The sequence below is a fragment of the Capra hircus genome, chromosome 2 (assembly GCF_001704415.2).
Source record: "Capra hircus breed San Clemente chromosome 2, ASM170441v1, whole genome shotgun sequence".
In the NCBI taxonomy this organism is placed as follows: Eukaryota; Metazoa; Chordata; class Mammalia; order Artiodactyla; family Bovidae; genus Capra; species Capra hircus.
In genome coordinates, this window is record NC_030809.1 from 2,988,101 (window position 1) to 3,012,151 (window position 24,051).

The following is a 24,051-nucleotide window of genomic DNA, read 5'->3' on the forward strand; positions in this document are numbered from 1 at the left end:
CACGGAATGATGGCTAAGGGGAGAAGGGAGACTGATCCGAGCTGTTCTATCAAGTCATCATGAGACACGTGCATCAAACACAGGGTGTGAGGGAGGCCCCCGAAATGGTTCTGACATGGAAAGTCGGAAATGAGAGACTTGCCTGGGGTACAGTGGGTCAGAATCCACCTGCTAGTGCCGGGGACACGGGCCTGACCGCTGGTCGGGGAGACCCCACACGCTGTGGAGCAACTAAGCCCGAGTACCACAAGTACTGAGCCCGGGCGCCTGGAGCCTGTGCTCCCCAACGAGAGGCCACCGCAACCAGAGTGGTCCCCCCCGCTCACCACAACTGGAGAAAGCCCACGCCTGGCAACAAAGACCCAGAACAACCCAAAAGATAAGACAGAAAGGTCATAAACGGGCAAGGTCAGTGTCGTTCCTGCCCACGGTCCATCTTAACTATGACCACACTCTACTTAACAATGTTCACTGCACTTGTTTATACACACGTATGGATGAAATTCCCAGGACAGGGGAGCTTGGCGGGCTACAGTCCACGGGGTTGCAAGAGCTGGACGTGGCTTAGCGACGAAATGGCGACAGACAGGGCAAGATCACGTGCTGGAAGGCTCCACAGCCTCGAACCTGTGCTGAATGAACCCAGCACTTCTGTTTATTCTCTGCGGTTTTTGCAGAGCCTGCCAGACCCTTTGCACCCGGCGTCTGCCTCTCTCGCGGGGGGTGGGCCACCAGCCCCCACCTGGGCCTGCACGGAGCTAGTCCTGCCCTGTCAGTCACTGGCTGTGTGCCCTTGGGCAAGCTGCTTGACCCGTCTGAGCCTCAGGCTCGTCACTGTGAGTTTCCTCGCGGGGAGGGCAGGAGCACGCCCGAGGCGCCCTGAGCGCCCAGCACTCACCCCGCGAGCCCCGGGAGGCACTGGGTGCGATGACAGCCCTCGCCTGGGGCCTTCGCGGGCGCCGTGGCCGCTCTTGCTGGGCCTACTCTTCCCGGCTCTGCCGGGCTCCTATCCGCCCCGTCACCATCGAGCTTGCACGTGCCCTCTCCCGGAGTGGCCCTGAGCCCCTCCCCCTGACATTAATAACCCCGTCCCCCCGGCGCCTGCCGTGCGCTCCCCTTGCGGCAGCGTTTGTTTCATGTCCTCTGTGTGTCTGTCCCTGGGTCTCTTCCTTTCCTGAGCAGAGAGCTCGATGAGGGTAGGGCCGGGCCCTAGACCTGTATCCTGCCTCCCGAGGGGAGTCGTGAACCCTCTTGGTGGGTGGGATGCCCAGCAAGCCAGGCCTTGGTGTCCCAGGCCAGGTGGACGCACGAATCACACAGCTGGCCCTTGATCAGCACCACGGGACCTGCGGAAGGTTGTGCCTGGGGTCTTCACAGGCCTGGAGGCACTGATGGGCAGGGGTCCACCCTCCCACCACCCACTCCTAACATCAGCCCCTCCCCATATGGCGCTGGAGCAGAGACCACTCAGGGAGTCCCCTGGAGCTCAGAATGAAACCCTCTCACTGCAGATGCCCCAGGGGTCAGGGAGACAGGCTCGCCTGAGTCCACATCCTGGCTCTGCTGTGTGACCTTGGCCTTTGGCCCTCTCTGAGCTTCAGTGTCCTTGCAGAACAACAGGGAGCAGCACCACTCAGCCCGGCTGGCTTCCAGGGAGTGTGTGAAAGCACGCAAAGAACTTGCAAGTTTTATTAATGTACATTATACATTTATAAATGTATACAGTCTGGTGGCTTCGGCCTGAAGCTCCCCTTACCCCTCACTCACTCTCCCTCTTAAGTAAGTTCACCGCAAGTGAGGAGTCTCTGGGGGCCAGGAATGTGAACTCCCGGCTGCCGCTGAATTTAATTAAGAAGCCACGGTTACTGTTTTGGTCCATACATGCCTCCCCTCTTCTCTCCTTCCTCCTTCTCCTCCTTTTTTCTCTCTGGAGAGATGGCTCAGGATCTCACAAAATAACGGAAACCCAAGCTTATTAGCCTCAGGTTCTCAACAGAACAGATGGGTTTAATAAGCTTTGGCTGCTTTCATACTGCACACATGCAAGTTTAGGTCGCCCCTTTGCTGTTTATGAAACACACCAAAAACCATCCTGTGCTGTGAGTATGCCCATGGTGCTTACTGGGCACCTATGAACTGCCAGTCCTCACCCCACACAATCTCCGTTAATCTTCCCAGAACTCCTGTGCAGGACGGCCTCTTCTTCCCATTGTATAGGTAGGAATACTGAGCTTCAGATTTGTTTGTCCAAAGCCATCTGAGAGGTCGAGGATGGAGCCAAGATTTTAACCAAGGACTGTTTGACGTCAATATTGTGTCCATTCTTTTTCTTCTCTTATTTCTGAAACTGCCTTTACTTAAAAGTCTCTTTTATAAATATATAAAGGACTCTTTTATTAAAAGAGGTAATATATACAACATATGTAACTAATTCATTTTGCTATATACTTGAAACTAATGCAATACTGTAAATCAACTATGTAATCAATGGAAAAAAAAAAACAACCCTCTTTTAAGCCCTCCTTGCAATCCCTGCCTTCTCTTCACGGGTATTCAGTTATTTGTGCCTCATGGTCCCTCTGGACCTCCCTCTTCATTTCCAGACACACAGATACATATATGTATACACAGAAGCTTCTTCTTTTGTAAATGGGGTCATTGAATGTACCGTGGCCCTTGCTTTTTTAAAAACATTATTCCCCTCTTTGTGGTCATTTAGGTCACTGGGTTGCTTTCAATTTTTATAAATGGAGCTGCAAGGACCCCCTTTGTGCATCCATCTCTGTGCGTGTGACTATTTATGCAGGATCACAGGAGCCAGAATCTGTGGTGTCAGAAGACTGGCACACTAATAATTTGGATAGATATTGCCAATTCCCCCCAAAAGGATTCACTAAATTCAGCTACCACCAGGAGTATATAACAGCGCCCATTTCACCTCATCGTCACCAACACTGAATGGTATTCATGTCAGACGTGCGCTGATGTGATGGATGATACATGGTATTTTCCCTACTTTAGTCTGCATCTATTTAATTTTCAAAAGTTTATTGACTGCATTTATTCCATGCTTATGTGTAGATATCTTTTGGCCATTTTATCTAGATCTTTAAAAATTTTTTAGGCCACACCACGTGGCATGCGGGGTCTTAAGGTCCTCAGTCAGGGAGTGAGCCCACGCGCCCTGAGATGGGAGTGTGCAGTCTTACCACTGGGTGGGCAGAGGAGTCTCTGGACATTTTATTAGATTTTTAAAAATTGATTTGATTGAGCTCTTTATATATTATGGCTCTTTCTCTTTGTTTCTTTGTTCTGTCTACCATATTCTGATTCTAAGAACTCAGCTTAGAATATGAGGGGCAGGATTTGGGGGAGAATGGATACATGTACATGTATGGCTGAGTCTCTTTGCTGTTTACCTGAAACCACCACAGCACTGCTTGTCAGCTACACCCCAGTACAAAGTAAAAAGTTTAAACTCTGAAAAGGAAAAAGAATACGAACGATAAAGCCATTCTAATTGGTTGAACTCTGGTGTCCTGGTTAAAGCCCTCTATCCATGGCCGAAGATCATCTTTATCTTTAGCTCTGGACATGGGCTAAGTGTCAAAATGATAAAGACTTTCCAAATCTGTTCTATTCAGTGGCAGGTTTCACTTGGGATGGTTGGGCTTAGATCAAAACTAAAGTTAACTGGCCTCGTGACTCAACTTCTCTGAGCCCCAGTTTTCTCACTTGTAAAATGGGATCAATAATACAAACCCCTTAGGGTTTTGGGGTAGGAGCTTCCCTTCCTCCCCAGTGTCTAGGGCGCCACCTTGGCTGAAGCCCCTCAGGTCCTTCTCAAATCCCCGGCCAGGACGCCTCCTTTCCAGCCCCACAGCCATCAGCCTTCGTAGCCCTCAGCTCCTGCTGGAGGATCTGTCGTATGCTGTGGGTGCTGGGCCCCCCAAGGCTGTCATCCCCGCCCCGAGACGTTGCTCTGAAAGCCTGGACAATCCCCACTCCCTTCCTACCAAATAATGCACACAAGGGATTTCCCTGGGGGTCTGGTGGGTTAAGAATCCGCCTTGCAATGCAGGGGACATGGGTTTGATCCCCGGTCGCAGTGAAGATCCCACATGCCACGGGGCAACTAAGCCTGCATGCTGCAACTACTGAGCTCGCACATGACGACCAGAGGAGCCTGCATGCCGCAACAAAGACCCAGCGCGGCTGAAGAATAAGAGGCGAACACAGCACACGGGGGCTCGCTAGTCAGCACTTGCAGACCTCCCACCTGGGGCTCACCCTTTGCTTCTCAGTCTCAGCCCACTCCCCCATGTCCCTCTTGCCCCAGATCACGGTGACCAGCCTGGCCTCTCGAGTCATCCTATGAACTGGTCTCGGGCCTGACCCAGGGAAGTCCTCCTCAGGACCTGTCCCTCTCGTGCGTCGTCCCATGGACACGGATGCTGCCCGCTTCAGAACCCCTGGCCTGGGCCTTGCTCCTTCCAGGAACAGTGCCCCACTGCTCCCTGAGATCCTCCGGGACAAGGGCCTGGCCTCAAACATCTGTGTCCCCAGGCGACACCTCCCCAGGGACGCGAGGTCTGGACAGACCTGCAGTAGCCATTGACGATCCTTCCAGAAACCACCTTCCGGAAAGGCTCCCAGTTCTTGGCTTCTCCGTCCACAGGTGCGCCCAGCAGGACGACGTCCTCAATGATCCCTTGGCAATCTGGAGAGAGACCCCAGGAAAGATCGTCAGCGCCCCTGGCCTCAGTGGGTCCTGCGAGGGACCGTCCAACAGCAGTGGGAGAAATGGATACAACACCCACATGCACGCAGATATGGACTCACGATTGCTCAGTCGCTCAGTCATGTCCGACAATTTACGACCCCGCGGGCTGCAGCGCGCCAGGCTTCCCTGTCCTTGCAGGCGCAAACTCATTCGTGTACCCGTTCACGCAGACGCACACACATACTGTGGCTCCTGTTCACCGAGTTTCAGGCCCTGGGTCAAGCCCTCTGGTGCCTGATCCATTCCTACAAAGCCCACACCCTGAAACTACCGGCCTGTGCCCCACAGCTGGAGAAGACTGCCACAGCAAGACCCGGCGCAACCAAGGAGTGAATGAATGGATAAGCACACAGCATCCCCGTTTCAGAGTTAAGGGAAACCAAAGAGATCTTCAGGATCACGTGGCCAGTGGGCAGCACAGTCCAGGTGGGGACCCACATCTATTTCCACCATCCGTGAAGGTCACGACTGACCGTGGACTCGGATGGAGTGCTTCCCTTTAGAAGGCTCACGGTCCTGGCTCGCTGCACGTGCCAGGCAGGAGACACCACAGCCTTCCTCTGCAACAGCCCCTGGGGGCCTGCACAGCCTGGCAGTAAGGCGGGGCTGCAGAGGAGAGGGGGGCGAAAGGGCATGGACCGGACGTGTCGGCGCTGACCTAGCGGTTCAGGGGATTTCAGGTGAGGGCTCCTCACACTGCAGCCCAAGGATGAGCACTGGCCCGTGGGGTGTCCGTCCTCTCAGTGCAGAGCAGAGAAGCAGTGTCTCTTTGATGTCCCCGCAGACTGGAAACCCACGGCTCACATGCACTTTGAGAAGCGCTGCTCTCAGCCCACCCGGGTGCTCGTGCGCGCCCCGCCCCCAGCCACTCTCCACCCGAGCCAGCTCTGCTCTGGCCTCCTCTCACTTGTTTACATCCGTCTCCTCCTCTGACCTCTGGGTTCAGGGAGGGCGGGGCTCCGGCTTGCCTTGGTCACAGCTGTGCAGCACAGAGCCTGGTCTATCCTTGGGGTTCAAGAAGGGTGTGAATGAAGGAGTGAGTAAATACACGGCCATCCCCTGGGACAGCCAGTATACGCATCTGTAGTTGCAAAGCTCTGGGTTCAAATCCCAGCTTAGTGACTTCTGAGCTAAGTCACTTCTCTGAGCCTACAAGTGGCTATGGTACGGCCTTGAGGGTCTCTGGACTGCACGGAGATCCAACTGGCCCATCCAAAAGGAAATCTGTCCTGAATATTCACTGGAAGGACCAATGCTGTAGCTGAGACTCCAATCTTTGGCCACCTGATGCGAAGAGCTGACTCATCGGAAAAGACCCTGACGCTGGGAAAGATGAAAGGTGGGAGGAGAAGGGGATGACAGAGGATGAGATGGTTGGATGGCATCACCAACTCACTGGACATGAGTTTGAGTAAGCTCTGGGAGCTGGCAATGGACAGGGAGGCCTGGCGTGCTGCAGTCCATGGGGTCGCAAAGAGTCGGACACGACTGAGCGACCGAACTGAACTGAGGGTCTTTATGGGGAGAAGTCATGGTGGGGAAAAAGCCAGGGCGGTGAACACACAGTGGGAGCTGGCGGGCCCCATGCCTGCCTTGCCCCACCTCCCAGCACGCAGCTCCTTCTTAGAGTCCCGCGTGCCCCTACACTTGGGGAGCTATCTGCTCCGTGTTATTCTTGGGGAGTGGGCCCTACAGGCACAACTCAGCCAGCCCTGCCCGTCTCCTGCTGAGAGACACGGGCGGCTGGCTTTCTCTCCCTGGGCTCCGGTTTCTAACCAGAGCGCATTTGGTTTCCATTTGAGCTGCGTGCCAGAGTTTGAGTAAGGAGTTCTGGGCTAACGGGAGTCTGAGAACCCCTGTGCTCCTCTGGCTCTGAGAGATCAGATTCCCTGGCACAGAATCCTGACATCACTCCTTGGCTTCCAGGGAGAGGATAATCTGGCAGAAAGATGTGAAACTTCAGGAAGCTGGTGGTTCGTATTGAATGGTAAAGATGACTCAGATACTCTTCCACCTAAGGGCTATTTCAGGGCTTGTGTTTCCAGCGAGGCTGTAGATTTTATTCTGAACCCTGCTCTTGGCTGATGAGGAAACACAGGGTGTCAGAGGGGAGGGGGTGTGCCAAAGGTCACACGGGTAGTGAGAACACAGCTGAGCCTAGAACCCAGCATGGGGAGCTGCCAGGTCCTGGGCATCCCTCCAGCAGCAGCAACTCAGAGCGCAGCGATCACGGGGGCGTTAGCATCGCCCCCACAGTGCTAACAGCTGTGGGCCAACAGCTTTGTGCTCTCTCTGGACGCCGGCCACTCAGGGCACCTGCCCGATGACTCTTCACCTCAGGAGCTCTGCTGCCCCAGGGGCCATCACCTGGCGGGCTGGGACCCCTTGTGGCCAGCAGTGGGATTGCGGCATTCCCCACCAGGTCACCTAGGGCGATGCCAGGATGCCGAGACTCCCAACTGACAGCTCTGATGAACAGCAAAGAGGTAGCTGCCTTTTGCTGAACTGAGACTAGCAGCTGAAACTCACAAAACAGTCCAGAACAGTCAAATCCAGCCAGGGTGGGCAGCGAGCCGGAAACATATTTACTGAAGCCTGGTTGAAAACTGACTTATTGAGACCTCCTCCCCTTCTGACGGTTACCCAGTCAGAGGTGCTCTCCTTACATCTTAAAACATGATTTGTTCTCTGGAACAAAAGGCAAACCTGGAGATAAGCCACGAAGCAGACTCTTGGTGACACACAGGTGTTAGCTAAAAAAGCTTAGCGGGAATCATTTTAGACACACCCAAGGGAGAATCCTATGTCCTGTTGCCAGAATGATACAGTCCAGGAGGGGGAAGTCTTGAGTTAAGAAAACTGGCCACTGAATTAGACGCTGGGGAAAAAAAAATGTCAAAATTCATTGTTTGGTCCAAAACCTTACAATACCAGAAAATTTCAGTTTTCCAGGTAAAACACAGAACATCCTCACTCAGGTTCCACTTTTAGAGTCAAGAAGGGCCCTTCCATGGACCCATGTGGTTCTTCATGTCACAGTGGAGTTCCCTCGTGGTCCAGCGGCTGAGACTCCACACTCCAAATGCAAGGTGTCTGGGTTCAACCCCTGGTCAGGGGACTAGACCCCACATGCCACAACTAAGACCCAGCACAGCCAAATAAATGTTTTAAAAAAGAAACTGGGATTTAACATTTTAATAATAATAACGAATATAAGACCACCTCACCACCGTTTAACTGCAGGGACCATAAGTGTTTTCTGAAATATGTGGGATTTATTCCAATTGCTACCATCAACTTTTCTTCCTGTGAATTTTTAAGGTGTGAAGATAGTCCCATAGCTTTATAAACAGTCAGAGGTCCAACAAGCATTGGTCACCTTCAAGTAGAGGACACAGGCACGCCCAGCTTTCAGGCGTGGATTCCTTATTTTTTAAGCGATCCTGCGTATGTTTTCAATACAATGCTTTTACTGCGAAGGTGGAGGCCCTTCACCCTGTTAGGACTTTGGAATTAAGGCAGCTCCATCCCTCCAGCACTGGAGAAGAAATGCTCTATCGGTCCTGTTTTTTTTCTTTTTAGTTATGTATTTATTTATTTGGCTGCACTGGATGGGCGTCAAGGCACACGGCATCTCCCACCTTTGTTGCGGCACGCGGGATCTAGTGCCCTGAGCAGGGGCTGAGCCCAGGCCCCCTGCACTGGGGGTGAGGAGGAGTCTCGGCCACTGAAGCACCAGGAAGTGTTCACCAGTCTTGTCTTCACCTCTCCGCTCTCGGTGCTTTTCATCACGCACGTGTGCTATGAGAAACATTACTTGTCCAAGCTGTCTTTGGCTTCTATCTCTTATTTTTATTCCTAATACGGGAGCCAAAGTGATCCCTTTAAAAGTCAAGTCATAGGCACGAGGTAGGTACCTTCTGGGGGTGATGGAAATTTTCAACAACTGAGTCGTGTGATGGTTTGGACTGCACGTTTGCTGAAAATCACTGACTTACACACTGAAGATGGGGGATTGCGCAACATGCAAATTCCACTGGGGGGAGAGTCAGATCATTTCACTCTCGTGCTCAAGATCCTCTCGTGGGGTCCATCTCTCCTGGGGTAAGTCACCTTCAGCAGCTCCTGAAGCCCACTGGGACCTCCCCCACGCATCCCCTCGCTTGCTCTGCTCCAGGCAGACTGGCCTCGCTGTTCCAGAACATGCCAGGCCTTTCCCTGATCCCCCTTTCGCGGACCCCTCCTCCCAGTGCCCTTCCCCCGACATCCACACACCTCCCCCCGGCACCTCTCTGCTTAACTGTCACCCTCCAAAGGGAGGAGGATTCGACCTCCCACCCCCGCCAGGAGTCCCATCTCTCTTCTCTGATTTCCTTTTCTCCACAGCACTTGAGACCATCTAACTCATGCCCTAGTTGTCTTTTAAAATCTCTTTTGCAGTCTGTCTGCCACTACGTGGGACCTCCCCGAGGGCTGAGACTGTTCTTTCTCATGTTCCCCAGGGAGGTCTGTATAGTCAAAGCTATGGTTTTTCCAGGAGTCACGTACGGATGTGAGAGTTGGACCATAAAGAAGGCTGAGCACTGAAGAACTGATGCTTTTGAACTGTGATGTTGGAGAAGACTCGAGAGTCCCTTGGACAGCAAGGATATCAAAACGGCCAATCCTAAAGGAAATCAGTCCTGAATATTCACTGGAAGGACTGATGCTGAAGCTGAAACTCCAATACTTTGGCCACCTGATGCAAAGAGCCAACTCACTGGAAAGGACCCTGATGCTGAAAAGATTGAAGGCAGGAGGAGAAGGGGACGACAGAGGATGAGATGGTGGAATGGTATCACTGACTCAATGGACATGAGTTTGAGCAAGCTCTGGGAGTTGGTGAAGGACAGGGAAGCCTGGCGTGTTGCAGTCCATGGGGTCGCAAAGAGTTGAACACAGCTGAGCTCCTGAGCGACAACAGGGAATCCCCAGGGCCCTCAGCAAACAGCACCTGGCAGAGGTGCTGTGCTCAGTAAGTACTTGCGGGATGAACGAAAGCAAGCCACGGGACTCGGCAGTATGAACCCTTTGTGGTGAGAAAACATGCAAAAAAAATTTTTTTTTTCCCTCCTGGTACAACTTCTTCTGAGAGGTGCCAGTCGAGGATCTCTGGAGACTGGATAATGAAGAGCAAGTGCTGACTCTGCTGAAAGTAAATGTGAGTGTGTCTAACCACTGCTCTCAGCTGCTTGGGCTTCCCTGCTGGCCCAGTCAGTAAAGAAGCCCCTGCAACACCGGAGACACGAGTTCTATCCCTGGGGCGGGAAGATCCCCCAGAGGAGGGCACGGCAACCCACTCCAGTATTCGTGCCTGGAGAATCCCATGGACGGAGGAGCCTGGCGGGCTAAGGTCCACAGGGTCGCAAAGAGTCGGACACGGCTGAAGCAACTGAGCGCTCAAGCGCGGACTCAGCTCTTTAGCTGCTGGTTTCCAGGGTTCTGCTCCTGTGGCTAGCTGCAGTCTGCAGCGGGCAAGAACACGAACGGTCCTTCTGACCCAGCCCTGGTGGAGCTGGTCCTTCTGACCCCGCCTGGACTGAGCCGACCCGCCCTCAGTCTCCTCACCTGGCGTCTGACAGTGTGAGTCAGAGGCTTGTGGTGACCCTCCCAAGAAGCACCTGACATCAGCCATATCCACAGAATCCCCTGGGCTTGGCCTACATGATACGGAAGGCTCGGGATCTCCAGACCTTCAGGAGCTTCGTGGTGTAGCTCAAGGTGCCCCATCTCTGGGAGCAAAGATCCAGAGCGAATTTGAGGGCCTGCATAAGTGCAAACCGCCGCCGGCCAGTTAAACACCGCCTGTCTCAAACGGCAGGTGCCATGATTAGGACTATCAGGTGGCTGTTGCGACTCACAGAATTTCTGGATTCAGGTAGCTTTTTGTCATTACATCCTTTCTCCACCAGGAGGCGCTGAAAGAGTGATTAGTGCCCCACGCAGGGCTGGGTAATGTTTGCCAGCAGAAAGGGCCCAAGGGCACGGAGGTTGGGAATCGCCAATCTGGGAGAAGTTGCTTGACCTTGAGCACAAAAGAAATCTTCAAATGCTGGTTTTGCGTGCATTGAAGTCAGTTATTTAGTAACTTGGAGCCTTAGCTTCCTCGTGTAAAATGGAGATAATACAATAACGTTGATTTCCCAGGGCTGGAGTGAAGTTGTTATATGCTCAGGGTGGTGCCCAGCACATGCCTGGTCAGTGGGATCCACTGTTTTTCCCATGCAGACAATCAAGTTGGCAGCGAGGTAGAAATGGTGGGCAGGACGCACTGTTTTTGGAGATGGCTTCGCCGTTACAGTAACACGCCTGTTTCTGCTGCTGCTGCTGCTGCTGCTAACTCGCTTCAGTCGTGTCCGACCTTGTGCGACCCCATAGACGGCAGTCCACTAGGCTCCCTGTCCCCAGGATTCTCCAGGCAAGAACACTGGAGTGGGTTGCCATTTCCTTCTCCAATGCATGACAGTGAAAAGGGAAAGTGAAGTCGCTCAGTTGTGTCCGACTCTTCGAAACCCCATGGACTGCAGCCCACCAGGCTCCACCGTCCATGGGATTTTCCAGGCAAGAGTACTGGAGTGGGGTGCCATTGCCTTCTCCGTGCCTGTTTCTAGCCACCTGCTAATTGCAGGTACTATTTGAGGAGGCAGTGGTGGGGAGTGGTGATGCCGGGCACGTGGTTGGAGGACGAAGCCTCTGGAGAGAAGCAGCTATAGAGCTGTAAACTACGGTTAAACACTTCCTCATTTAGCTAAAAACTTTTTTTTTGGCCCCGCCACTCAGCCTGTGGGATCTCAGTTAGCCACCTAAGGATTGAACCCGCACCCCTGGCAGGGAAAGCACACAGTCCTAACCGCTGGACCGCCAGGAAAGCCTCAAAATTAAAAAAAAAAAGATGTTATGGTAAAATACTCGTAACATAAGAGTTTTCATCTTAACCATTAAAAAATTTTTTTTGATGTGGACCTTTTAAAAAAGTCTTTATTGAATTTGTTACAGTATTGCTTCTGCTTTATTTTTTAGTTTTTAGCTGTGACACTTGTGGGATCTTAGTTTCCCGAGTAGGGGTCCCAGCCCCCCGCACTGGAAGGCTATGTCTTACCCACTGGTCCTCCAGGGACGTTCCTTAACCAGTTTTAAGAGTACAGTTCAGTAGCATTAAGTAGAGCCACAATGTTGTGCAACCATCTTGCTTTTTATCACTCAGGATTTAGATAAATCAGTTTCTATCTTGTCAACTGCTCTTATCACGCCCGACTCCTGATATGACACTTTTACCACTGGGGTACTCCTGGCAGTCTGGAGATTGTCTTAGCTTTTCAAACAAAACCAGTCACACACACACAAAACCCCCAAGAGCTGAGGATGGCTACTTCTTCACAACAGCAGGAACCCTTTTACTCTAGAGCCTTGGTCTTTAAAACCCTCTCTGTTGCTGTTTGGTCCCCAAGTCGGGTCTGACCCTTTGCGACCCCCTGGACTGCAGCACGCCAGGCCTCCCTGTCCTTCATTATCTCCTGGAGTTTGCTCAAACTCATGTCCATCAAGTCGGCGATGCCATCCAACCATCTCATCCTCTGTCGTCCCCTTCTCGTCCTGCCTTCAATCTTTCCCAGCATCAGGGTCTTTTCCAGTGAGTCAGTTCTTTGCAACAGGTGGCCAAAGTATCGGAGCTTTAGCATCAGCATGAATACTCAGGGTTGATTTCCTCTAGGATGGACCGGTTTGAACTCCTGGCTATCCAAGGGACTCCCACGAGTCTCCTCCTCCACCACAATTTGAAAGGTCAATTCTCGGGCACTCAGGCTTCTTTAAGGTCCAACTGTCACATCTCTACATGACTAACGGGAAAACCATAGCTTTGACTAGATGGACCTCTGTCAGCAAAGTGATGTCTCTGCTTTTTCCTATGCCGTCCAGGTTTCTCATAGCCTTTCTTCCAGGGGGCAAGCGTCTTTCACCCTCATGGCTGCAGCCACCATCCGCAGTGATTCTGAGGCCCAAGAAAATAAAGCCTGTCATTGCTTCCACTTTTTCCCCTTCCCTTTGCCGTGAAGTGATGAGACCAGATGCCACGATCTTAGCTTTCTGAGTGTTGGATTTTAAGCCAGCTTTTCCACTCTCCTCTCTCACCCTCATGAAGACGGTCTTCAGTTCCACTTCACTTTCTGCCATTAGAATAGTGCATATCTGAGGTTGTTGATAAACTGAGTCTCTGTCAAACTAGACACTCTTCAAATGTACCAAGTAGGGCTAGCTCTTTCAGAGCCCCATGGAGAATCCCTTCTGCACGACGAGGGAGGGCCCTGTGTCGCTGGGAATGGCCACTCCCGGCTTCACCGCTGTCATTCTGTCCTCTCCAGACCGTGTGCTTTCGGAAAGTGAGGCAGGCCCTGGTGGTGCCTGCCCGGTCTCTCCAACCAGCCTCCTCTAGGAGCTTCACAGAAATCTCACCACACGGCAGGAAAGGCCACATCACACGCTCCCACACGCCTATCACACTGTCAGTAATGAGATTCTCCCGCGCTGCAAAGACCACAGTTTGAGAAGCGAAAAAGAAGGATGTTCTTCCTCCTGGCAGGGGGTTGTGTGTGCACGGACAGATAAAGTGGGAAACGAACGAGGAAGTTACCTCCTGATGGCGGGTCCAGAAAATGGACCTTGAAGAAAATGCTGTGAACCGCATCTAACACAAATGGAATCCATGCCAAAGACACACGTACACGCGAGATAAACGCACAGACGCGGCGGAGGGGCGAGCGAGAGGTCCAGGAGCCGGAGGGAAGGGAGATGAAGGCAAGCTTTGGCTGTCCCCCTCCTCCCAACCCTTCAGTGGAATGAGGTTCACACTAGAAAGAACCGTTTAAGGGAGCCTGTTTGGACGGATTATAGGGATTTGGGATGATTTCATGGAAGGAGTAAGCCTTCATCTCTCCCTTTTGATTTCCGTCTTTTCCATTCGGCAAAGTGGTAAGGCTGTTACTAGCATCCGGGGGCCCGAAAAATTAATCTGCGTGCCTGACCTCTCGTGGCTGCCCACCCGCCTCTCCAGGGGAGGCTAAAGCGGGGTCTGTCTGCAGACAAAGCAACTGGGAGATGAGATTCCGTAGAAGGGAAAGAAATCACATCAAAGGCGATGTCTGCTGCCCTGGAGATGAAAGAGCCAGCTGACTGAGTGACAGCCTGCTCTGCATTTCAGCTGGTGTCTAGTGGCAGCCCAGACGCAGTTTCCAGCTAAGTGAGAGTTTAGGAATTCAAGGGTCAGGATGTCTAAGCGTATCTGAGCTTAGTGAGGAACTCTTCTGCCTTGGCTTTATCCTTCAAATATCACAGGCAGTAATGCTGGTCTAACTCCTTAGGAGCTGGGAGAGAAACTGGAGCGAGAGATCTTGCTGCAAAGGTTTTTCCTTTGTTGTTTGTTTTTAAACAAAGTTCTGGTATTCTATTTCTTAACCTCCCTTCTTTTCTCTGTCACCATCACAGCTTACCTAGGCTAAGAGCTTTATACATATACTGCTTCATTTTCTTCTCATAGCAATCCTAGGAGGCAAGCAGGACTACTCCCATTTTACGATGGGAAAAACTTGCCTCAGAGACACTAAGTAATTTGCCCAAAGTCACACAATAAGGGGCAGAGTGGAATTCAGCGATCCCTACATTTTCTCTCCTACTCTACTTCCCTAATCTTGAACCAAAACACGTCTTTTGATAACTGCGACATCTTCTAAAATTGAATATTAAAACCAGAACAACACAACTTGCCAAGATAAACAGTTCTTATTTGGTTGATTCAAGACACACACTAGCAGGCTGGAGTTTGTTGGAAGACTGGTATCCTGATGTGGGCACCACGCCAAAGGCACATGACCTTTTGCTTTGTTAATCTTGGGAACACCTGCCAAACCAAGGTGGGTGGAAAGATCACACAAAGGAAGAGGGGTCTGCATGAATCCTGCCACACTGTGCAGTTTCTGGTGGGGAGTTATGGCTGTCAGTCCATACGCTAGCATGGACACTCAATTCCCCACCAGAAGGGTTAAACTGAGCAAGATGACGTAACTTAGAAGTAGCTGCTGGTCAGCTTCAGGCTGTGAGCCAGTATAACACCAGCAGATTCATTATCTATATGCATATACACAAATAAAATGTCTTATATATTCTATTGGTTAGCTACTGCTGTGTAACAAATAATCCCCAGACTCAGTGACTTGAAATAACCATTTGTTATTTCTCATGAGCCTACCAATGGGCTATGCAGTTCTGCTCAGATCATTCCAGCATGCTTGATCCCACTGGGTTTACTCATGTGTCTACGACCAGCTGGTGGGTAGGCTGGGGGCTGGCTAAGATTACATGGCTTTGCCTCACGTGTCTTCCATCCCCCAGGGGGCTAGCCTTGACTTGTTCTTAAGGCAAGGATGACACCCATGCGCAAGATCTTCTGAAGCTTAAGTCTGAAATGGATACGATGTCATTTCCTTTACTTACTTTTTTTTAGCGAATGCAAGTCACAAGGCCAGCCAAGATTCAAAGGGTGGAGAAACGGACTGCACTTCTTGATGGGAAGAGCTTCAGGGTCATATTGAAAAAGATGTGAAAGCAAGGAGGGGTGGAGAAGTAGGGCCATTTTTTTTTGCAATCAGTCTGCCGCAGATATATGCAACATATCGGAAACACTGCAAAGTACTGACAGTGCGTGTGCAATAAGCAACGGGTCAGAATCCCTGGTGACACCAGTACTAGGTGAATGTTCCTTTGAATTCTCACCCAGTGAGAAGAGGAGTGGGAGGAACACCGGGTGGGAGTGTCGCCTGGGGACTGAAGTGGCCCAGCCAGGATGTTGGCAAGTGGCTGCTTTCAGGGATGTGGTTTTAGGACCCTGAATGGAGGCAGGATCCTCCTAGAGAACTGGAAAATAGGCCAAGGCAGAATCCTTTAGGCAAGATCAAGGTAGGGTGTTCAAGCACTGATTTGATCAAGTGCAAGATCAAGCAACCAGGTCCAGAGGGCCAGCGGTCAGAGCTGCAGAGCGGGGTCTGGAGGCCTTTATTCAATTATGATAAAGGCAGCTAGTGGTCATGGGCATGGTCCTGGATTCGGGGAACGGGGCTAGATGTTCTGTCTATATTATCACAGTAATAGTCACTGTTTTTTGAAGTAGAGTTCCTTGAGTAGTTACTGCAGCAAGGGTCTCTTCGGGGTAAACTTGCTCAGTCTTTGAAAATATCCTTTGGCTTCCACCTTGAATGATAGTTTAGCTGGATGGATATACAATTTTAGATTGACAGTTATTTTTTTTTTTCTTTTCTGGTTTCTATTGTTTTGAGAAGTCTCATCGGTCTAGCTGAGGTTTCTTTGTTAAGTATTATTTTTAAAAATTCATTTAAAAAGTAATTAAATAATTCCTTTTTACCTCTGGAGTTCACTATGATCTGTGTAGGTATAACATATTTATTCTGCTCAAGACTCATGTTCCCTGAACCTTAGGAATCATGTCTGTCAGTCAATCTCAGTCAGTAAATTGTCTCTCTTTCCTATTCTCTCCTTTTTGAAGTTGGAATTAGGCAACTGTTGAGCATTAACTTCTCTTTCCTACCTTCTATCTCTTTGTCTCTGCACAATGCACTGGGAGTAATTCTTCAAACCGATCCTCCAATTCATTATTTCCCTCTCTAAGTGTAAGTAAGTGTCGGCCACTCAGTCGACCCCATGGCAATCTCAGAGGAGCCCACCAGGCTCCTCAGTCCATGAAATTCTCCAGGCAAGAACACTGGAGTGGGTTGCCATTTCCTTCTCCAGGGCCCCTGCAGGGGAAATTAGAATGGTATGTCTCAAGTCCAAGGGAGCCCCCTGGGCACGTTCATTATCAGAGTGATCCTCCGCTTTGTAAAGCGCTTCTGACTGCCAGACTGTTGAATTGTGAGCCACTCAGGAGCCGCTGCTCTTCTGACCTTAACATATCTAATACGTACCCCAAAGATCTTTCCTTTGGGAAGGATTAGCTTTGTCTAATCTGTTTAACTTTCCCACCAAAGTTTTAATTTCAATGACTATTTTTTCATTTCTAAAAGTTCCACTGGTTTCATTTTAAAACCTCCCTGTACTTTTTTTCCCCCCAACATCTTACTCTTTCCACTTATTCTTCAATGTTTTAATTTATGTCCTTAATGATTGTAATCATGCTTATTTTTTTGAGGGGGGCACTCCTTCAGGCCATTCTATTAAATTAAGGATCTAATCTTGATGTTTGCTTCTTGGCGCTTTTCCCATATAGTGGTTTTTTTTTTTTTCATGTTTTTATAAATTTTATGGAATAAGACCTCATCTTTAAAGCTGCTCTTACATGGGAATCTGTGTAGTTTGGATTGAGGACCTGTATGGTAATGCCTGTGGCTGGGAACCTGGCTGAAAATCCAGACTGGTTATTCTCATTCTGCTAGTGCTTATAACCTGGGGTCCCCAGCGCTGTCTACAGTTTAGCAAGTCTGAGTCCACTGAACTTCTGAGGTTCTCTGGACTCCGATGTCAGGTTCCCATTCTGACAGCAGTGGTCATGTTTCCACTGGGTAATTTACTTAAAGAGTCTAGATCTGGGTTCAAAATAAGATTTCCCCGTGGTTGCTTCCTCTTACCCGCTCCCAAGATTTATAGCTCTTTATTCCATTTCTGAAACAGATGATACAGTGATTGCTGGTCAGGAACAGTCAGGGCAGAGATCACTGATAAAGCTGCTGGTAGTAATGTCTTTATGACTAACGCTGCCATATCCTTGCATGAACAGCCTTGCAAAACTGTGGAGCCTCAGATCCCAGAGCGGGCCCAGTTCTGGCAGCAGCTCACCTCTTTGAATGACCCTGTGAGCATGAATGCATGTCTATGGGCCTGAGTTCAAGTTCCCGGTGGGGTAACGGGAGGCATATCATAAACCTGGTCATTGCTCTTCCTCTTCTCTGCCAATGACTTTCTCCACTCGGGTCTGCACAGGGCAGGGACCTCCCAGTGACCTCTGTGATGCTGTGGAATCCTCAGAAACAACCCCAGCTGGGTTCCCTTCCGTCTTTTAAAATAAGTGCCACAGGAACCTGATCTTGTATAGTTTTTGGTCATTAAAGAAAAAGGGGACATCGCTAATGGACTGACGGGATTTGATTTTTCTTTCTTAAGAGAAGTTCTTTTTCAGAGCATCTCCTCCTGATTTTCATCTGGGGAGGGGAAAAAGTTCACTGCAATGACAGCACACGCTGGGTAGCTGTTGCCTGGAAAGCCCAGTGATGCTTAGGAGGGCAGACCTTCTGCTTTGATGACATGAGCAGGGGTCTGATGGGGCCACGGGAGCTGGGCCAGGCCACGCCTGCCCATCTCCTCATCCAGAAAGGGCTGGAGAATCGCTGACTTGCAGGGCTGTTGGGAAGACTCTAAGAGATGATGTCAGGAAACACCTTTCCCAGCAGGAGCTCGGTAAATACCAGATCCTCCCCCCCTTTATATCTCCCCCCACCTTTTTTTTTTTTTGGCTACACCTTGCAGCTTGTGGGATCTTAGTTCCTCAACCAGGGATCAAATCCAGGCCTCCAGCAGTGAAAGCGTGTAGTCCTAACTGCTGGACCGCCAGGGAACTCCCTCGCTGCTTTGTATCTCTGATGTCTAATAAATACAGGCAGGGAAGATGTGGCTGGCTGACATGGAACTCTCTCAGACAGAGGGAGGAGGTGCTCAGTTCTGCACAAGCCTCAAGGGAGGCCGCCGGCCGGACCCTCCCCGGCCGGCCCTTGCTGGAAGCCCGCTCTCCACTGGGCTCGTGAGGTGCATGCTCCAAAAGTCACCACCAGGTGGTGCTGTGGCAGACATAGATGCTCCAGGTGTCCCGGGACACTCTGCCAGGACCTTCCAGGAAAGGCACCTGCAAGAGTTGGGCTGACCACACCCCAGAGCACCCGCCACGCCCCAGGGTCCCTGAGAAGAGCCCCGAGAAGAAGGCTCCAGACTTGACCCTGCCTTTTACTGGCTGTGCAGCCTGGACAAGCTGGGTGAACACTCAGTTGTACCATTCAAGAGACAGGTCCAAGGTCCCCCCGGGGCAGTGGAGAGGGCCTTGCCATGGGTCACGGGGCCTAGGCCCGCCCGGGTTGGCTGGGACCATTAAAGAGACACTTCATGGGAAGAACCTGGCAGGAATGGTGACTCAGTCAGCTGGCTTCATTGAGTGCGGTTCAACAAGCCCCTCACAGGACTTGTCTTGCGGTCCAGCAGCTAAGACTCTGAGCTCCCAATGCAGGGGGCTTAGGTTTGATCCCTGGTCAGGAAACTAGATCTCACGTGCTGCAACTAAGACCCAGCGCAGCCAAATAAATAAATAAATACATATTAAAAACCAAACAAAACCCCCGCAGACCTCTTATGGGGTATCTAAGGCTGGGCCAAAGTTGGAGAAGACTCTTGAGAGTCCCTTGGACTGCAAGGAGATCCAACCAGTCCATCCTAAAGGAAATCAGTCCTGAATATTCATTGGAGGGACTGATGCTGAAGCTGAAGCTCCAATACTTTGGCCACCTGATGGAAAGAGCTGACTCCTTGGAAAAGACCCTGACGCTGGGAAAGATTGAAGGCGGGAGGAGAAGGGGACGACAGAGGATGAGATGGTTGGATTGCATCACCGACTCGATGGACATGAGTTTGGGCAAGCTCTGGGAGTTGCTGATGGACAGGGAGGCCTGGTGTGCTGCGGTCCATGTGGTCACAAAGAGTCGGACACAACTGAGCAACTAAACTGACTCCCTTGCTTGCTAAGCTGTAAGCCATGTTCAACAACAGTCCCCTGAAGCCTCTATCCCCAGCAACTGCTAAATTACTAAATGTAAAATTACACCAGTGAGAGTCCAACTTGGGACTTGCCGCCTAATTAACATTCTTTCAAGTACCCAGGTGTTCAAAGCTGAAGACATCGTTATCTCCCTGCCTGAGTTTCTGCAGACACCCCTGCTACCACCCTCCTGACAATTAGGCAGCACCCTGGAGAGGTTATTCCCAGCCATGGTGTGGTCTTCATGGTACTGGGTCTGTAAACCTTTCCAGCGAGGAGAAGGCAGAGCTGTTTGAGGCTCTGATGGCTAATTAAGCCTGAACCTGAGCACTTAGCTCCTCACAGGAGAGCGTGAAACTCTCAGACAAAGTGAGGCAGGTTGAAAAGGATGGCCTTACTACCAGCAGAGCTGGTATCTCCACGTCCTCTTGTGGAAGTGAGAAACAGGATCATTGCTTTCTGCTTTTGCTCTGATGGCTAGGAAGTGAGGAGCTGAAGCCACAGCTCAGTTATAGCAGCTGGGTACAGGAGAAAGTACAACCACAGCGGTAACAGGGACAAAGATAGCAGTTCCTGAACGCCTGCGACTTGCCAGCCATTTCTGCTAAGTGCTTTACATATATTACCCTATTCAGTTCTTTCAATCATGAGCTGAAGGAGGTATTACTTGATCCATTTCACAGGGGAGGAGACTGAGGCACAGGGACAGGACGTGTGCTCAGTGGCAGAGCTGAGCTTCGGGTCTAGGCCTGCCCGCAGGGTCCACTCTCCTACATTTGAGCTTCTCAGCTGGCTGTGTCTCCTCTTCACATCTGTGCTTTACTTTTGGCCCTGATGTTTCATATTTATCTGTATTTCTTGAGAAGTCCTGCAAATCCAGGAGATGGGTTTTGCATAAATAAATAAATGCAGGTCTGAGTACCAGTGAACCAAAGAAAGAAGAACGTTCTAGAGACTTGAAAAGTCAGAGTTCACATGGGGACACTTACGCTGGGGTGGCAGGGACAGGGGGACCCCCAAACTCAACCTCTGTCATTAAAATCTGAACTGTGGGGAACACACCACCCACAGGCAGGAAGGTTCTAACCTTCTGTTCTACAAAACAGACCTGGCGATTTTCTAAAAGACCACCACTTTGGGGATATTGGCTAAGCAGGCTTGCTAGTCACGGAATTCTTAGATTTAAGGGGAAAAAAACCCTAACAGTTTTCATTATGGAATGCTGAGAACTGAGATAGCCCATTACTATGTAAATTGAGGAGACAAGAGGTGCTTCCTCCCCCTGCTGGGATCCCCAAACCCCCAGAGGGCTGCTCCTTCACTGCAGAGGGTCTGGATTCTTCAGTTATTATCAACCAGACTCATGCAAGGGACTAGTTTATACAACATTCTCAGTGAGGGGGAGGCCCAGGAGGGAGGGAAACTGAGAAAGGTCCCTGGGTGGGGATGTGTTCGTGAAGCTGGGGGGGCATCAGGGCTCATCATGGCCGGGAAAATAATTCCTGGAAGCTGCCCCTCCCTCGCCCTGCAGAGAGAAGCTTTGGCAGATAATCTGTTTCCCAGGAGCTTGGACAGAGAGCGTGGACATCTGCTCCATTTGCATGAAATCGACAATTACTGGTGGACCGAAATGAATCAGCGTTCAGTTCCCAATGCTGTCTCTTGTGAATGTGCTTAATAGGGGCGCTGATCAGCTCTGGGTTCAAAATGGGTAAAATCTTATTTCTGAAAAGCCTGAGCGCAGACCTGGGGGCACGCTGGCCACCCAGGCATTGAAGCCCTCGGGACTCTGCTGTGGTGCCAGTGCCTCCCTGGAAATACATGAACACGAGCAGCCTTGACAGACTCTTTGAGCAGGGCCTAATGTTCCACAGCCCACAAGCCACCGACTTCCAGATTAAACTGATCCCTTCCTAAGTTCCTAACCAACCTGGGCAGGGTAGTAAGCCTCCCGTCACTGGGAGTGAGTAAGCAGATGCTAGTAGAGACTTCTGATGGATGATGTCAAGGGGATCCTATATGTGTAGGGGTCTGAACCGGATGACTCCAAATCATCTGTTGGAACCCTCAGTATAGGAGGCCATAATTTCTGATGTTTGTGGGATAAAATGAGCACCGAAGAATTGATGCTTTTGAACTGTAGTGCTGCAGAAGACTCTTGAGAGTCCCTCGGACAGCAGGGGGATCAAACCAGTCAGTCCTCAAGGAAATCAACCCTGAATATTCACTGGAAGGACTGATGCTGAAGCTGAAGCTCCAATACTCTGGCCACCTGATGCCAAGAGCTGACTCATTTGGAAAGACCCTGATGCTGGGAAAGATTGAAGGCTGGAGGAGACGGGGGCAACAGAGGAGATGGTTGGATGGTATCACCGACTCCATGGACATGAGTTTGAGCAAGCTCCGGGAGTTAGTGAAGGACAGGGAGGCCTGGTGTGCTGCGGTCCACGGGGTCACAGAGAGTCGGACACGACTGAGCGGCTGAACGTAACAACAAGCACTGTGTGGTCACACCCACTGCCCCAAGAGGCTGAGCCGTCAGACTGGGTCCCGGCCCTCCACGTGCACGCTAGCGTGCCTCTTCCCTGGGCCAAGTCCCCCATTTCAAGAATGAAGTGGATGCAGTCCCTGCCCCCAGCCTCTTCACTGGCAAGAGAGAAGGATCTCCGCCCGCATCTTAGGTTCGTTTGCACATTAAGGGAAAGCTCACGGGACTTCTCTGGCAGCCCAGTGGTTAAGACGTTGCCTTCCAAGGTAGGGGCTGTGGGGTCTACACCTGGTCAGGGAGCTAAGACTCCACAATCCTCCTGGCCAAAAATCCAAAACACAACACAGAAGCAATATCGTAACAAATTCAGTAAAGACTTTAAAAATGGTCCACATCAAAAAAAAAAAAAGTTAAAAAATAAATAAATAAAGGAGAGAAAACACGCAAAGCACTTAGTACGGGTGCCGGGTACAGGCTGAATCAAAGCTGCTCGGCCGTTTCTGACTCTGTGACCCCGTGGACTGTCACCCACCAGGCTCCTCTGTCCAGGGGATTCTCCAGGCCAGAATACTGGAGTGGGTAGCCTTTCCCTTCTCCAGGGGATCTTCCTGACCCAGGGATCAAACCCGGGTCTCTGCACTACAAGCCAATTCTTAACTGTCTGAACTACCAGGGAAGCCTTGGGTACAGAGCTTGCTCACTAAATGCTTGTGGTTAAGCCCCGAGCAAGCCCAGGAGGCCCCTGTGTCCCATTTAACTCCTCAGCCTGGCTTAGGGTGCAGGGCACTGGGACAGTGATGAGCAGGTTTCATGTATCTTGAAGTCTCCAGGAGAAGCAGTTGGATGGGGCCGACTTACAGATGCAGGATGGAAGGGGGAGCCAGGGAAGACGCCACAGATGGGCCCAGGTGCCCAGAGTGCGGCAGGCCTTGCGGGCTCTTATTGGCTGAGCCAAAATACAAACAGGCGAGCCAGCACATCCTGGGACATCTTGCCAGCGGCGTGGACAGGGCCGCCGCCCAGAGACAACGTGCAGGGTCACTAAGGAATTCCCTTCACATCTTTTGAGAATGAAGAGACGCATCAGTGCACAAACAGCTGAGGCAGAACTGATTTCTCGATTCACGTGGCCCCTTCCCGGCTCCACTTCCATGAGTCAGTCTGAATTGAGCTCTCTTTCCACTTTTTTGAGGCCTTTGAAAGTGGATGCATAGAAGCAATGCACTGGATCTGGGGCCCAGGGTCTCGTGTGCTTGGATGGTGGCCCTTCTTGGCATCAGTCCCCGCACTCCACCCCCGGCCACCTGCTGGGACGAGAAATACCCTTGGTCAGAGGATCAGTCACTTCCAAAGCAAATTCCTCTTGTCGGTGGGCAGATGGACCATTCACCTGGGAATTCTGGCTACGTTCCTCTCCTGCCCGAAGTTCGGCAGACGTACGTCCTGTTCTGGATCTGAGCGGGCAGATCCTGCGCACGCCGAGCATGTGCTGGCTGGCCACACCTGCCGGGAGGTCCAGGAGTGGAGCGACCTGGGTCACTAGGGGCCTTGGGGGACCCACTGGCCGAGGTCTCAGGGCCGGTGGGGTCCACGTGCTCATGTAGCTCCAGCCTTTCACCACCCAAAGGCTGGCACTGCTCTCTGCAGGCGGCACTCATGGAGAACGCGAAACATGGATTGCAAGTCCCTCATCAACTGACAGGTAATCAACCACTGACGGGTACCGGGTGCCTCGTATGTGCCAAGTCCTGTGCCAGGAGCTGGTGATACAGAGGTGGGCAACACAGACAGGGCCTGACCCGGAGCCCTGAGCGCAGAGTAAAGGGGGAGGGAGGAAGCAGGACGCGGCCGCGGGAGCGGGACCCGGACTGAGGGCCCGGGCCTGGCGCTGGGGGCAGCCTCAGCTCTGCCACCTCCCTATAGAACATGGTGAGTCAGATGCCT

At 51.3% G+C, this 24,051-nt stretch overlaps 1 protein-coding gene across 4 annotated transcripts in view; it reads right to left on the reverse strand.

Annotated features, from left to right (window-relative positions):
• Window positions 1-24,051, reverse strand: part of TMCO4 (transmembrane and coiled-coil domains 4) — a 111,702-nt gene that overhangs the window by 16,753 nt on the left and 70,898 nt on the right. For all 4 annotated transcript variants that reach the window (XR_001918767.1, XM_018054866.1, XM_018054873.1 and 1 more), the window contains one exon: window positions 4,603-4,720. Coding sequence is in view for 3 of the 4 variants with exons in the window: in XM_018054866.1 (XP_017910355.1) it covers window positions 4,603-4,720 (118 nt within the window). In the remaining variant the exon portion in view is untranslated. The remainder of the gene's footprint in view (window positions 1-4,602; window positions 4,721-24,051) is intronic.